Source organism: Salvelinus alpinus, chromosome 33 (genome assembly GCF_045679555.1).
Source record: "Salvelinus alpinus chromosome 33, SLU_Salpinus.1, whole genome shotgun sequence".
NCBI lineage: Eukaryota > Metazoa > Chordata > Actinopteri > Salmoniformes > Salmonidae > Salvelinus > Salvelinus alpinus.
Window position 1 is genome coordinate 4023231 of NC_092118.1, and position 16293 is coordinate 4039523.

Consider the following 16293-nt stretch of genomic DNA (forward strand, 5'->3'; position numbering starts at 1 on the left):
GTCAATACATTCTGTTACCTTCATTTGTAGGAGTTGGTTTGGCTTTTTCTTTGGAAACTTCAGCTTCTAAGTTCACATAAAACAGTCCTTACAATAAGATCTTGATAGAATGTTTTATAAATAGCATAAAATGGACACTTTTTTACCTTTATTTAACTAGGCAAGTCAGTTTAGAACAAATTCTTATTTTCAATGACGGCCTAGGAACAGTGGGTTAAAACTTCTTGTCAATACGGGGGCGCTGTTTTCACTTTGGAAAAAATCGTGCCCAAATGAAACGGCCTCGTACTCTTTTCTAGATCATAAAATATGCATATTATTATTACTATTGGATAGAAAACACTCTCAAGTTTCTAAAACTGTTTGAATTATATCTGTGAGTAAAACAGAACTCATTTTGCAGCAAACTTCCATACAGGAAGTGAAAAATCTGAAAACGAGGCTCTGTTTCAGGGCCTGCCTATTCAACTGGCTTTTATTTATCGATATGCATGCACTTCATACGCCTTCCACTAGATGTCAACAGGCAGTGGAAGGTGGAAGGGGGTCTAGCTTGATCTGAGGTCGAATGAGAGCTTTTGGAGTGACAGGTCTGGAATTTTCTTTGTCTTCTCAGGCGCGCGGCGGAGATCGACATAGTGTTCTGAAAAGCGTTCGGTTTACACTGCAAATATCTCCGGCTCTGATTTTATTTTATACATGTGATAATAACATCATAAAGGAGTTTTTTTCAACCAAGTTTTATCAGTTTATTCATCGTTTATTGGGACTTTTGGAGTTTTCCGTTCTTTGCGTCAAGAGAGGATGGGAATGTTAGCAACCTTGGCTAGCATTGTGGCACGAATTCGACAGAAGAAATGGACATTCTAAAACCAAACAAAGATTTATTCTGGACCAAGGACTCCTTGTACAACATTCTGATGGAAGCTCAGCAAAAGTAAGTAAAAATGTATGATGTTATTTCGTATTTCTGTGTAAAATGTTGAGTCCTATTCTCCGCCGTTTTGGTGAGCGCTGTCTCGCAATAACGCAAGCTGTATGTTATGGTAAAGTTATTTTTAAAAATCTAACACAGCGGTTGCATTAAGGACCAGTGTATCTTTCATTTGCCATACAACAAGTATTTTTATGTAAAGTTTTTGATGAGTTCTTTGGTCAGATTAGGTGAGTTTCTAAAATATCTCCGGAGATTCTGGTGAATCGATGCTACGTATTGACAATGTATAACCAGGATTTGTAGCTATAAATATGCACATTTTCGAACAAAACATAATTGTATTGTATAACATGATGTTATAAGACAGTCATCTGATGAAGTTGTCCAAAGGTTAGTGATTAATTTTATATCTTTTGCTGGTTTTTGCGAAAGCTACCTTTGCGGTGAATAAATGCGTTTGTGTGTTTGGCTATTGTGGTAAGCTAATATAATTCTATATTGTGTTTTCGCTGTAAAACACTTAAAAAATCGGAAATATTGGCTGGATTCACAAGATGTTTATCTTTCATTTGCTGGACACCATGTATTTTTCATAAATGTTTTATGATGAGTATTTATGTATTTCACGTTGCTCTCTGTAATTATTCTGGCTGCTTTGGTGCTATTTTTGATGGTAGCTGCAATGTAAAACTATGATATATACCTCAAATATGCACATTTTCGAACAAAACATAAATGTATTGTATAACATGTTATAAGACTGTCATCTGATGAAATTGTTTCTTGGTTAGTGACTAATTTTATCTCTATTTAGTTGGTTTTGTGAAAGCTACCTATGCGGTGGAAACATGGTGAAAATATGCGGTTGTGTGTTTGGCTATTGTGGTTAGCTAATAGAAATACATATTGTGTTTTCGCTGTAAAATATTTAAAAATCGGAAATGATGGCTGGATTCACAAGATGTTTATCTTTCATTTGCTGTATTGGACTTGTGATTTCATGAAAATTATATTATATGATATCCCTGTCCCGTTAGGCTAGGCTATGCCAGTCAGTTTTTTTGATGAGGAGGATCCCGGATCCGGGAGAGAGAAGCGGTAGAGGTTAACTGCCTTGGTCAGGGGCAGAACGACAGATTTGTACCTTGTCAGGTCAGGGATTCAAAATTGCAACCTTTCAGTTACTAGTTCAACGCTCTAACCACTAGGCTCCGCTGCCGCCCCATAGGCTGCCTACTTATTATTTGAATAAGTGGAGAATTAACAATTCTAATTTAATTTCGTACCTTTCTTTTCTGGGGCTAATTTGGCCTTTTCTTTTGCTTCAGCATCTAAATCAGATTTGTTTTATTTTATAAACTGTACCTTCTATCATACAACACAGTCTTACCTGATTCAGACTATCAGGCCAAGCCAAACTGAACTGTGCTCGTTTAGATTTTTTCTATTCACATTATCTTTTCCAGCACAATTCGAGCAGCTTCGGTTGATGCGTAACTAGGCCAGCCCAGCATACCGTAGGATGGCTTGGCTCAGTAATGTGAAAACGGGTTCTGTGGTACACAAAGAATACTTCGCACCTTTCTTTGATGTAGCTGCTTTGGTCTGTTCTTTGGGAACTTCACGGTCTAAAACAATCATTGGACATGACACAACATGAATATCAAGAATTATGCCATTATACATTTTGAAGCAAGAAAACAAAAATCCTATCTGTACCTTTTTTTGCAGGCTCTGGATTGGCTTGTTCCTTAGTTTCATTGGACTCTAATCAAACAAGAATTACAATATATACAGCAAAGTTTCAGAATGCAATTGATTCAAACCCATAATGAGTAATTGGTTGAGAGAGAAATGAAGTACACTCTGTGGCAGACATCTATTTACATTACATTGCCAGCAGCATACCACCCTGCATACCACTGCTGGCTTGCTTCTGAAGCTAAGCAGGGTTGGTCCTGGTCAGTCCCTGGATGGGAGACCAGGTGCTGCTGGAAGTGGTGTTGGAGGGCCAGTAGGAGGCACTCTTTCCTCTGGTCTAAACAAAGATCCCAATGCCCCAGGGCAGTGATTGGGGACACTGCTCTGTGTAGGGTGCCGTCTTTCGGATGGGACGTTAAACGGGTGTCCTGACTCTCTGAGGTCATTAAAGATCCCATGGCACTTATCGTAAGAGTAGGGGTGTTAACCCCGGTGTCCTGGCTAAATTCCCAATCTGGCCCTCAACCGTCACCTAATAATCCCCAGTTTACAGTTTACAATTGGCTCATTCATCCTGTAACTATTCCCCAGGTCGTTGCTGCAAATGAGAACGTGTTCTCAGTCAACTTACCTGGTAAAATAACGGTAAAATATTTTTTTTTTTATAAAATTAAGACTAGCGTTTTTTGTTTCAAGTCTAAAGAAAAAAGGTATCCATACCTTTCTTCGATGAAGCTGCTTTGGCTTTTTCTTTGTGAACTTCAGCTTCTAAAACAATCATTGGAGAAGACAGACAATTAATCTCAAGAATTGGGCAATTTATTTATTTATTTGCAAGAGCTGGTTTGGTCTTCTTATTGGTAAATTCAGCTTCTAAGTAAAAATAGTGATTTTCTGTTCAAACTTGAACTTTTTTTTTTATTCCTGACTGAATTTATATTTGTCAAAGTGAAAAGCTAAACATTTGAAAAGAATAATTAACTTCATTTACAAGGGCTGGTTTAACCTTGTATTTTGTATTTTCATTGATATGTATTGCCTCTATTGAATTTAAAACACATTATAAACACTGAAACAAACACAAAATATACAGTGAATAAATAAAAAAGATATACAAAAAAAGGCTTGCCTTTGGAAACAGCATCTAAATACAACACGAATGGGCCAATTGTTTTATGAAACTCACTTTATAATACAAGCACGTGATAATTCAAGGGAACAATAATTATAAAAACACTTGAATGATGCTTTGCAGGATCTACTTATTTGGCACATTCAGCCTCTATCAAGCTCTATCTGTCACATCCTGATCTGTTTCACTTGTCCTTGTGCTTGTCTCCACCATCTCCAAGTGTCACCCATCTTCCCCATTATCCCCTGTGTATTGATACCTGTGTTTTCTGTCTGTCTGTGCCAGTTCGTCTTGATCTGTCAAGTCAACCAGCGTGTGACGCCGTGCTCTTGCTTTTTTTTTGCTAGTCCTCCCGGTTTTGAGCCTTGCCTGCCTTGACTCTGAACCCACCTGCCTGACCATACTGCCTGCCCTGACATCGAGCCTGCCTGCCACTCTGTACCTCCTGGACTCTGACCTTGTTATGATATTTTGCCTGTTCACGACCATTCTCTTGCCTGCCCCTTGGATTATAATACATATCAGAGAGTCGAACAATCTGCCTCCCGTGTCTGCATCTGGGTCTTGCTTGAGCCCTTATACTATCAAATTACATAGTAACCACAGATTTGAAAACATTCTTACCTTTCTTTGCAGGGGCTGATTTCACCTTTTCTTTAATAACTGCGACATCTGAATCAAATACATCATAAATGTGTTTCTCTATGAATATAGCAAGACAAACGTTTTTCTCTATGATTATGTACTGTCTTTAATATCAATTTAGTTGTGGAAAGTCAATAAATTCGGTTACCTTCATTTGCAGGAGTTGGTTTGTCTTTCCCTTTGGAAAAAGTCCACATACAACAGTCTTTACAATAAGATCTTGAGAGAATGTTTTATAAATTGCATAAAACCGACACATAGGCCTGCCTACTTATTATTTGAATAAATGGAAAATTAACAATTAAAAAATTATTTGTTACCTTTCTTTTCTGGCGCTAGTTTGCCCTTTTCTTTTGCTTCAGCATCTAAATCAGAAAAACATATTTCATGAAGTATACCTTCTATCAAACAAAACAGTCTTAACTGATTCAGACTATAGGGCCAAACCAAACTGTACTGTGCTCATTCTGATATTTTATTTCACATTGTCCTTTCCAGCACTGTTCCAGCAACTATGATTGACTAGGCCAGCCCAGTATACTGTAGGTTGGCTTGGCTCAGTAGTTTTAAAAAGGGTTCTATGTACATAAAGACTACTTTGTACCTTTCTTTGATGTAGCTGCTTTGGTTTTTTCATGGGGAACTTCAGCTTCTAAAACAATCATTGGACAAGACACAACATCACGCCATTATACATTTGATACTAGAAAAAAACATCCTATCTGTACCTTTTTTTGCAGGTTCTGGTTTGGCTGGTTCCTTAGTTTCCTTGAGCTCTAATTAAACAAGAATAGTAACATTTATGAATGATGGTGCCGGATGAGATGGCTGCCGTTTTATGGGCTCCTAACCAATTGTTCTATTATGTTTGTTTTTTCCAAGTTATTTGTAGCTTATTTTATACATAAGGTTTCTGCCACTGTCTCTTATGACTGAAAATAGCTTCTGGATATCAGGTCAGCCATTAAGATTATTTTAAAGATTTTTTATTTCATGATTCGGACACAAAGGATGTACTTCAGACACTCGACAAGGCCCAAATCCCTGTCATTCGCACGAAGACGAGACGGAGATATCGGGGTCATAGGTCGGGGTGCAATGTAAGGATCTGACGGTGAGTGAGTAATCCCCCTCTACCATCAGTCCTATTAGCCAACATGCAATTAAAGGATGAGCTCCAATCAAGACTATCCTACCAACGGACATTAAAAACTGTAATATCTTATGTTTCACTGAGTCGTGGCTGAAAGACGCCATGGATAACATACAGCTGGCTGGGTTTTCGGTCCATCGGCAAGATAGAACAGTTGCTTCTGGTAAAACAAGGGGTGGCGGTCTGTGTCTATTTGTAAATAACAGCTGGTGCATGACATCTAATATTAAGGAAGTCTCAAGGTTTTGCTCGCCTGAGGTAGAGTATCTCATGATAAGCTGTAGACCACACTGTTTACAATAGAGTTTTTACCAAGAGAGTTTTAAAACACATTATAAACACTGAAACAAACACAAAACATACAGTGAATAAATAAAAAATAAATACAAAAAGGCTGGTCTTTGGAAACAGCATCTAAATGCAACACGAATGGGCAAATTTTTTTATGAAACTGACTTTATAATACAAGCTCGTGATAATTCAAGGGAACAATAATTATAAAATAACTTGAATGAAACTTTGCTGGATTTACTTATTTGGCAGGTTCAGCCTCTATCCACCTCTATCTGTCACATCCTGATCTGTTTCACTTGTCCTTGTGCTTGTCTCCACCATTTCCAAGTGTCACCCATCTTCCCCATTACCCCCTGTGTATTGATACCTGTGTTTTCTGTCTGTGCCAGTTTGTCTTGTTCTGGCAAGTCAACCAGCGTGTTACGCCGTGCTCTTGCGTTTTACACTGTTTTTTGCTAGTCCTCCGGGTTTTGACCCTTGCCTGCCTTGACTCTGAACCCGCCTGCCTGACAATACTGCCTACCCTGACCTCGAGCCTGCCTGCCACTCTGTACCTCCTGGACTCTGACATTGTTATGATCTTTTGCCTGTCCACGACCATTCTCTTGCCTGCCCCTTGGATTATAATAAATATCAGAGAGTCGAACAATCTGCCTCCCGTGTCTGCATCTGGGTCTTTCTTGAGCCCTTCTACTATAAAATTACAAAGTAACCACAGATTTGAAAACATTCTTACCTTTCTTTGCAGGGGCTGATTTCACCTTTTCTTTAATAACTGCGACATCTGAATCAAATACAACATAAATGTGTTTCTCTATGAATATAGCAAAACAAACATTTTTCTCTATGATTATGTACTGTCTTTAATATCATTATAGTTGTGGAAAGTCAATAAATTCTGTTACCTTCATTTGCAGGAGTTGGTTTGTCTTTCCCTTTGGAAAAAGTCCACATACAACAATCTTTACAATAAGATCTTGATAGAATGTTTGATAAATTGCATAAAACCGACAAATAGGCCTGCCTAATTATTATTTGAATAAATGAAAAATGAACTATTAAAAAAATAATTTGTTACCTTTCTTTTCTGGCGCTAGTTTGCCCTTTTCTTTTGCTTCAGCATCTAAATCAGAAAAACATATTTCATGAAGTATACCTTCTATCAAACAAAACAGTCTTAACTGATTCAGACTATAGGGCGAAGCCAAACTGTACTGTGCTCGTTCTGATATTTTATTTCACATTGTCCCTACCAGCACTGTTCCAGCAACTATGATTGACTAGGCCAGCCCAGTATACTGTAGGTTGGCTTGGCTCAGTAGTTTTAAAAAGGGTTCTATGTACATAAAGACTACTTTGTACCTTTCTTTGATGTAGCTGCTTTGGTTTTTTCATGGGGAACTTCAGCTTCTAAAACAATCATTGGACAAGACACAACATCACGCCATTATACATTTGATACTAGAAAAAAACATCCTATCTGTACCTTTTTTTGCAGGTTCTGGTTTGGCTGGTTCCTTAGTTTCCTTGAGCTCTAATTAAACAAGAATAGTAACATTTATGAATGATGGTGCCGGATGAGATGGCTGCCGTTTTACGGGCTCCTAACCAATTGTTCTATTATGTTTGTTTTTTCAAGTTATTTGTAGCTTATTTTGTACATAAGGTTTCTGCCACTGTCTCTTATGACTGAAAATAGCTTCTGGATATCAGGTCAGCCATTAAGATTATTTTAAAGATATTTTCTTTAATGATTCGGACACAAAGGATGTACTTCAGACACTCGACAAGGCCCAAATCCCTGTCATTCGCATGAAGAAGAGACGGAGATATCGGGGACATAGGTCGGGGTGCATTCTAAGGATCTGACGGTGAGTGAGTAATCCCCCTCTACCATCAGTCCTATTAGCCAACGTGCAATCAATGGATGAGTTCCAATCAAGACTATCCTACCAATGGGACATTAAAAACTGTAATATCTTATGTTTCACTGAGTCGTGGCTGAAAGACGACATGGATAACATACAGCTGGCTGGGTTTTTGGTCCATCGACAAGATAGAACAGCTGCCTCTGGTAAGACAAGGGGTGGCGGTCTGTGTCTATTTGTAAATAACAGCTGGTGCATGACATCTAATATTAAGGAAGTCTCAAGGTTTTGCTCGCCTGAGGTAGAGTATCTCATGATAAGGTGTAGACCACACTGTTTACAATAGAGTTTTTACCAAGAGAGTTTTAAAACACATTATAAACACTGAAACAAACACAAAACATACAGTGAATAAATAAAAAATAAATACCATAAAAGGCTGGTCTTTAGAAACAGCATCTAAATGCATCACGAATGGGCCAATTCTTTTATGAAACTCACTTTATAATACAAGCACGTGATAATTCAAGGGAACAATAATTATAAAAACACTTGAATGATGCTTTGCAGGATCTACTTTTTTGGCACGTTCAGCCTCTATCAAGCTCTATCTGTCACACCCTGATCTGTTTCACCTGTCCTTGTGCTTGTCTCCACCATCTCCAAGTGTCACCCATCTTCCCCATTATACCCTGTGTATTGATACCTGTGTTTCCTGTATGTCTGTGCTAGTTTCACTTGTCTGGCCAAGTCAACCAGCGTGCTACGCCGTGCTCTTGCGTTTTACACTGTTTTTTGCTAGTCCTCCGGGTTTTGACCCTTGCCTGCCTTAACTCTGAACCCGCCTGCCTGACCATACTGCCTGCCCTGACCTTGAGCCTGCCTGCCACTCTGTACCTCCTGGACTCTGACATTTTTATGATATTTTGCCTGTCCACGACCATTCTCTTGCCTGCCCCTTGGATTATAATAAATAACAGAGAGTCGAACAAGCTGCCTCCCGTGTCTGCATCTGGGTCTTGCTTGAGCCCTTATATTATCAAATTACATAGTAACCACAGATTTGAAAACATTCTTACCTTTCTTTGCAGTGGCTGATTTCACCTTTTCTTTAATAACTGCGACATCTGAATCAAATACATCACACATGTGTTTCTCTATGAATATAGCAAGACAAACGTTTTTCTCTATGATTATATAATGTCTTTAATATCAATTTATTTGTGGAAAGTCAATAAATTCTGTCACCTTCATTTGCAGGAGTTGCTTTGTCTTTCCCTTTGGAAAAAGTCCACGTACAACAGTCTTTACAATAAGATCTTGAGAGAATGTTTTATAAATTGCATAAAACCAACACATAGGCCTGCCTAATTATTATTTGAATAAATGGAAAATTAACAATTAAAAAATAATTTCTTACCTTTCTTTTCTGGCGCTAGTTTGCCCTTTTCTTTTGCTTCAGCATCTAAATCAGAAAAACATATTTCATGAAGTATACCTTCTATCAAACAAAACAGTCTTAACTGATTCAGACTATAGGGCGAAGCCAAACTGTACTGTGCTCGTTCTGATATTTTATTTCACATTGTCCCTACCAGCACTGTTCCAGCAACTATGATTGACTAGGCCAGCCCAGTATACTGTAGGTTGGCTTGGCTCAGTAGTTTTAAAAAGGGTTCTATGTACATAAAGACTACTTTGTACCTTTCTTTGATGTAGCTGCTTTGGTTTTTTCATGGGGAACTTCAGCTTCTAAAACAATCATTGGACAAGACACAACATCACGCCATTATACATTTGATACTAGAAAAAAACATCCTATCTGTACCTTTTTTTGCAGGTTCTGGTTTGGCTGGTTCCTTAGTTTCCTTGAGCTCTAATTAAACAAGAATAGTAACATTTATGAATGATGGTGCCGGATGAGATGGCTGCCGTTTTACGGGCTCCTAACCAATTGTTCTATTATGTTTGTTTTTTCAAGTTATTTGTAGCTTATTTTGTACATAAGGTTTCTGCCACTGTCTCTTATGACTGAAAATAGCTTCTGGATATCAGGTCAGCCATTAAGATTATTTTAAAGATATTTTCTTTAATGATTCGGACACAAAGGATGTACTTCAGACACTCGACAAGGCCCAAATCCCTGTCATTCGCATGAAGAAGAGACGGAGATATCGGGGACATAGGTCGGGGTGCATTCTAAGGATCTGACGGTGAGTGAGTAATCCCCCTCTACCATCAGTCCTATTAGCCAACGTGCAATCAATGGATGAGTTCCAATCAAGACTATCCTACCAATGGGACATTAAAAACTGTAATATCTTATGTTTCACTGAGTCGTGGCTGAAAGACGACATGGATAACATACAGCTGGCTGGGTTTTTGGTCCATCGACAAGATAGAACAGCTGCCTCTGGTAAGACAAGGGGTGGCGGTCTGTGTCTATTTGTAAATAACAGCTGGTGCATGACATCTAATATTAAGGAAGTCTCAAGGTTTTGCTCGCCTGAGGTAGAGTATCTCATGATAAGGTGTAGACCACACTGTTTACAATAGAGTTTTTACCAAGAGAGTTTTAAAACACATTATAAACACTGAAACAAACACAAAACATACAGTGAATAAATAAAAAATAAATACCATAAAAGGCTGGTCTTTAGAAACAGCATCTAAATGCATCACGAATGGGCCAATTCTTTTATGAAACTCACTTTATAATACAAGCACGTGATAATTCAAGGGAACAATAATTATAAAAACACTTGAATGATGCTTTGCAGGATCTACTTTTTTGGCACGTTCAGCCTCTATCAAGCTCTATCTGTCACACCCTGATCTGTTTCACCTGTCCTTGTGCTTGTCTCCACCATCTCCAAGTGTCACCCATCTTCCCCATTATACCCTGTGTATTGATACCTGTGTTTTCTGTATGTCTGTGCTAGTTTCACTTGTCTGGCCAAGTCAACCAGCGTGCTACGCCGTGCTCTTGCGTTTTACACTGTTTTTTGCTAGTCCTCCGGGTTTCGACCCTTGCCTGCCTTGACTCTGAACCCGCCTGCCTGACCATACTGCCTGCCCTGACCTTGAGCCTGCCTGCCACTCTGTACCTCCTGGACTCTGACATTTTTATGATATTTTGCCTGTCCACGACCATTCTCTTGCCTGCCCCTTGGATTATAATAAATAACAGAGAGTCGAACAAGCTGCCTCCCATGTCTGCATCTGGGTCTTGCTTGAGCCCTTATATTATCAAATTACATAGTAACCACAGATTTGAAAACATTCTTACCTTTCTTTGCAGTGGCTGATTTCACCTTTTCTTTAATAACTGCGACATCTGAATCAAATACATCACACATGTGTTTCTCTATGAATATAGCAAGACAAACGTTTTTCTCTATGATTATATAATGTCTTTAATATCAATTTATTTGTGGAAAGTCAATAAATTCTGTCACCTTCATTTGCAGGAGTTGCTTTGTCTTTCCCTTTGGAAAAAGTCCACGTACAACAGTCTTTACAATAAGATCTTGAGAGAATGTTTTATAAATTGCATAAAACCAACACATAGGCCTGCCTAATTATTATTTGAATAAATGGAAAATTAACAATTAAAAAATAATTTCTTACCTTTCTTTTCTGGCGCTAGTTTGCCCTTTTCTTTTGCTTCAGCATCTAAATCAGAAAAACATATTTCATGAAGTATACCTTCTTTCAAACAAAACAGTCTTAACTGATTCAGACTATAGGGTCAAGCCAAACTGTACTGTGCTCGTTCTGATATTTTATTTCACATTGTCCTTTCCAGCACTGTTCCAGCAACTATGATTGACTAGGCCAGCCCAGTATACTGTAGGTTGGCTTGGCTCAGTAGTTTTAAAAAGGGTTCTGTGTACACAAAGACTACTTTGCACCTTTCTTTGATGTAGCTGCTTTGGTTTTTTCTTTGGGAACTTCAGCTTCTAAAACAATCATTGGACAAGACACAAAATCACGCCATTATACATTTGATACAAGAAAAAAACATCCTATCTGTACATTTTTTTGCAGGTTCTGGTTTAGCTGGTTCCTTAGTTTCCTTGGGCTCTAATTAAACAAGAATAGTAACATTTATGAATGATGGTGCCGGAGGAGATGGCTGCCGTTTTACGGGCTCCTAACCAATTGTTCTATTCTGTTTGTTTTTTCAAGTTATTTGTAGCTTATTTTGTACATAAGGTTTCTGCCACTGTCTCTTATGACTGAAAATAGCTTCTGGATATCAGGTCAGCCATTAAGATTATTTTAAAGATATTTTCTTTAATGATTCGGACACAAAGGATGTACTTCAGACACTCGACAAGGCCCAAATCCCTGTCATTCGCATGAAGAAGAGACGGAGATATCGGGGACATAGGTCGGGGTGCATTCTAAGGATCTGACGGTGAGTGAGTAATCCCCCTCTACCATCAGTCCTATTAGCCAACGTGCAATCAATGGATGAGTTCCAATCAAGACTATCCTACCAATGGGACATTAAAAACTGTAATATCTTATGTTTCACTGAGTCGTGGCTGAAAGACGACATGGATAACATACAGCTGGCTGGGTTTTTGGTCCATCGACAAGATAGAACAGCTGCCTCTGGTAAGACAAGGGGTGGCGGTCTGTGTCTATTTGTAAATAACAGCTGGTGCATGACATCTAATATTAAGGAAGTCTCAAGGTTTTGCTCGCCTGAGGTAGAGTATCTCATGATAAGGTGTAGACCACACTGTTTACAATAGAGTTTTTACCAAGAGAGTTTTAAAACACATTATAAACACTGAAACAAACACAAAACATACAGTGAATAAATAAAAAATAAATACCATAAAAGGCTGGTCTTTAGAAACAGCATCTAAATGCATCACGAATGGGCCAATTCTTTTATGAAACTCACTTTATAATACAAGCACGTGATAATTCAAGGGAACAATAATTATAAAAACACTTGAATGATGCTTTGCAGGATCTACTTTTTTGGCACGTTCAGCCTCTATCAAGCTCTATCTGTCACACCCTGATCTGTTTCACCTGTCCTTGTGCTTGTCTCCACCATCTCCAAGTGTCACCCATCTTCCCCATTATACCCTGTGTATTGATACCTGTGTTTTCTGTATGTCTGTGCTAGTTTCACTTGTCTGGCCAAGTCAACCAGCGTGCTACGCCGTGCTCTTGCGTTTTACACTGTTTTTTGCTAGTCCTCCGGGTTTCGACCCTTGCCTGCCTTGACTCTGAACCCGCCTGCCTGACCATACTGCCTGCCCTGACCTTGAGCCTGCCTGCCACTCTGTACCTCCTGGACTCTGACATTTTTATGATATTTTGCCTGTCCACGACCATTCTCTTGCCTGCCCCTTGGATTATAATAAATAACAGAGAGTCGAACAAGCTGCCTCCCATGTCTGCATCTGGGTCTTGCTTGAGCCCTTATATTATCAAATTACATAGTAACCACAGATTTGAAAACATTCTTACCTTTCTTTGCAGTGGCTGATTTCACCTTTTCTTTAATAACTGCGACATCTGAATCAAATACATCACACATGTGTTTCTCTATGAATATAGCAAGACAAACGTTTTTCTCTATGATTATATAATGTCTTTAATATCAATTTATTTGTGGAAAGTCAATAAATTCTGTCACCTTCATTTGCAGGAGTTGCTTTGTCTTTCCCTTTGGAAAAAGTCCACGTACAACAGTCTTTACAATAAGATCTTGAGAGAATGTTTTATAAATTGCATAAAACCAACACATAGGCCTGCCTAATTATTATTTGAATAAATGGAAAATTAACAATTAAAAAATAATTTCTTACCTTTCTTTTCTGGCGCTAGTTTGCCCTTTTCTTTTGCTTCAGCATCTAAATCAGAAAAACATATTTCATGAAGTATACCTTCTTTCAAACAAAACAGTCTTAACTGATTCAGACTATAGGGCCAAGCCAAACTGTACTGTGCTCGTTCTGATATTTTATTTCACATTGTCCTTTCCAGCACTGTTCCAGCAACTATGATTGACTAGGCCAGCCCAGTATACTGTAGGTTGGCTTGGCTCAGTAGTTTTAAAAAGGGTTCTGTGTACACAAAGACTACTTTGCACCTTTCTTTGATGTAGCTGCTTTGGTTTTTTCTTTGGGAACTTCAGCTTCTAAAACAATCATTGGACAAGACACAAAATCACGCCATTATACATTTGATACAAGAAAAAAACATCCTATCTGTACATTTTTTTGCAGGTTCTGGTTTAGCTGGTTCCTTAGTTTCCTTGGGCTCTAATTAAACAAGAATAGTAACATTTATGAATGATGGTGCCGGAGGAGATGGCTGCCGTTTTACGGGCTCCTAACCAATTGTTCTATTCTGTTTGTTTTTTCAAGTTATTTGTAGCTTATTTTGTACATAAGGTTTCTGCCATTGTCTCTTATGACTGAAAATAGCTTCTGGATATCAGGTCAGCCATTAAGATTATTTTAAAGATATTTTCTTTCATGATTCGGACACAAAGGATGTACTTCAGACACTCGACAAGGCCCAAATCCCTGTCATTCGCATGAAGAAGAGACGGAGATATCGGGGACATAGGTCAGGGTGCATTCTAAGGATCTGACGGTGAGTGAGTAATCCCCCTCTACCATCAGTCCTATTAGCCAACATGGAATCAATGGATGAGCTCCAATCAAGACTATCCTACCAACGGACATTAAAAACTGTAATATCTTATGTTTCACTGAGTCGTGGCTGAAAGACGAAATGGATAACATACAGCTGGCTGGGTTTTCGGTCCATCGGCAAGATAGAACAGCTGCCTCTGGTAAGACAAGGTGTGGCGGTCTGTGTCTATTTGTAAATAACAGCTGGTGCATGACATCTAATATTAAGGAAGTCTCAAGGTTTTGCTCGCCTGAGGTAGAGTATCTCATGATAAGCTGTAGACCACACTGTTTACAATAGAGTTTTTACCAAGAGAGTTTTAAAACACATTATAAACACTGAAACAAACACAAAACATACAGTGAATAAATAAAAAATAAATACAAATAAATACCATAAAAGGCTGGTCTTTAGAAACAGCATCTAAATGCATCACGAATGGGCCAATTTTTTTATGAAACTCACTTTATAATACAAGCACGTGATAATTCAAGGGAACAATAATTATAAAAGAACTTGAATGATGCTTTGCAGGATCTACTTATTTGGCACGTTCAGCCTCTATCAAGCTCTATCTGTCACACCCTGATCTGTTTCACCTGTCCTTGTGCTTGTCTCCACCATCTCCAAGTGTCACCCATCTTCCCCATTATACCCTGTGTATATATACCTGTGTTTTCTGTATGTCTGTGCTAGTTTCACTTGTATGGACAAGTCAACCAGCGTGCTACGCCGTGCTCTTGCGTTTTACACTGTTTTTTGCTAGTCCTCCGGGTTTTGACCCTTGCCTGCCTTGACTCTGAACCCGCCTGCCTGACCATACTGCCTGCCCTGACCTTGAGGCTGGCTGCCACTCTGTACCTCCTGGACTCTGACCTTGTTATGATATTTTGCCTGTCCACGACCATTCTCTTGCCTGCCCCTTGGATTATAATAAATAACAGAGAGTCGAACAAGCTGCCTCCCGTGTCTGCATCTGGGTCTTGCTTGAGCCCTTATATTATCAAATTACATAGTAACCACAGATTTGAAAACATTCTTACAATTCTTTGCAGTGGCTGATTTCACCTTTTCTTTAATAACTGCGACATCTGAATCAAATACATCACACGTGTTTCTCTATGAATATAGCAAGACAAACGTTTTTCTCTATGATTATATAATGTCTTTAATTTCAATTTAGTTGTGGAAAGTCAATCAATTCTGTTACCTTCATTTGCAGGAGTTGGTTTGTCTTTCCCTTTGGAAAAAGTCCACATACAACAGTCTTTACAATAAGATCTTGATAGAATGTTTTATAAATTGCATAAAATCGACACATAGGCCTGCCTACTTATTATTTTAAATAAATGGAAAATGAACTATTGAAAAATAATTTGTTACCTTTCTTTTCTGGCGCTAGTTTGCCCTTTTCTTTTGCTTCAGCATCTAAATCAGAAAAACATATTTCATGAAGTATACCTTCTATCAAACAAAACAGTCTTAACTGATTCAGACTATAGGGCCAAACCAAACTGTACTGTGCTCATTCTGATATTTTATTTCAGATTGTCCTTTCCAGCACTGTTCCAGCAACTATGATTGACTAGGCCAGCCCAGTATACTGTAGGTTGGTTTGGCTCAGTAGTTTTAAAAAGGGTTCAGTGTACACAAAGAATACTTTGCACCTTTCTTTGATGTAGCTGCTTTGGTTTTTTCTTTGGGAACTTCATCTTCTAAAACAATCATTGGACAAGACACATCACGCCATTATACATTTGATACAAGACAAAAACATCCTATCTGTACCTTTTTTTGCAGCTTCTGGTTTGGCTGGTTCCTTAGTTTCCTTGGACTCTAATTAAACAAGAATAGTAACATATATGAATGATGGTGCCGGAGGAGATGG

General features: G+C 38.5%; 1 protein-coding gene across 3 annotated transcripts in view; it reads right to left on the reverse strand.

Annotated features, from left to right (window-relative positions):
* The window catches only part of LOC139562777 (axoneme-associated protein mst101(2)), a 124702-nt gene that overhangs the window by 52025 nt on the left and 56384 nt on the right, over positions 1-16293 (reverse strand). For 2 of the 3 annotated variants that reach the window (XM_071380802.1, XM_071380801.1), the window contains exons 21-45: positions 16194-16241; positions 15789-15833; positions 15616-15645; positions 13230-13277; positions 11645-11692; positions 11361-11405; positions 11189-11218; positions 11020-11067; positions 9559-9606; positions 9435-9482; positions 9151-9195; positions 8979-9008; positions 8810-8857; positions 7225-7272; positions 6941-6985; positions 6768-6797; positions 6599-6646; positions 5020-5067; positions 4736-4780; positions 4564-4593; positions 4395-4442; positions 3359-3406; positions 2657-2704; positions 2518-2565; positions 19-66 (exon numbers count right to left, since the gene is read on the reverse strand). In XM_071380802.1, the coding sequence (XP_071236903.1) occupies positions 19-66; positions 2518-2565; positions 2657-2704; positions 3359-3406; positions 4395-4442; positions 4564-4593; positions 4736-4780; positions 5020-5067; positions 6599-6646; positions 6768-6797; positions 6941-6985; positions 7225-7272; positions 8810-8857; positions 8979-9008; positions 9151-9195; positions 9435-9482; positions 9559-9606; positions 11020-11067; positions 11189-11218; positions 11361-11405; positions 11645-11692; positions 13230-13277; positions 15616-15645; positions 15789-15833; positions 16194-16241 (1095 nt within the window). The remainder of the gene's footprint in view (positions 1-18; positions 67-2517; positions 2566-2656; positions 2705-3358; positions 3407-4394; positions 4443-4563; positions 4594-4735; positions 4781-5019; positions 5068-6598; positions 6647-6767; positions 6798-6940; positions 6986-7224; positions 7273-8809; positions 8858-8978; positions 9009-9150; positions 9196-9434; positions 9483-9558; positions 9607-11019; positions 11068-11188; positions 11219-11360; positions 11406-11644; positions 11693-13229; positions 13278-15615; positions 15646-15788; positions 15834-16193; positions 16242-16293) is intronic. The other variant, XM_071380803.1, reaches the window with a different exon arrangement.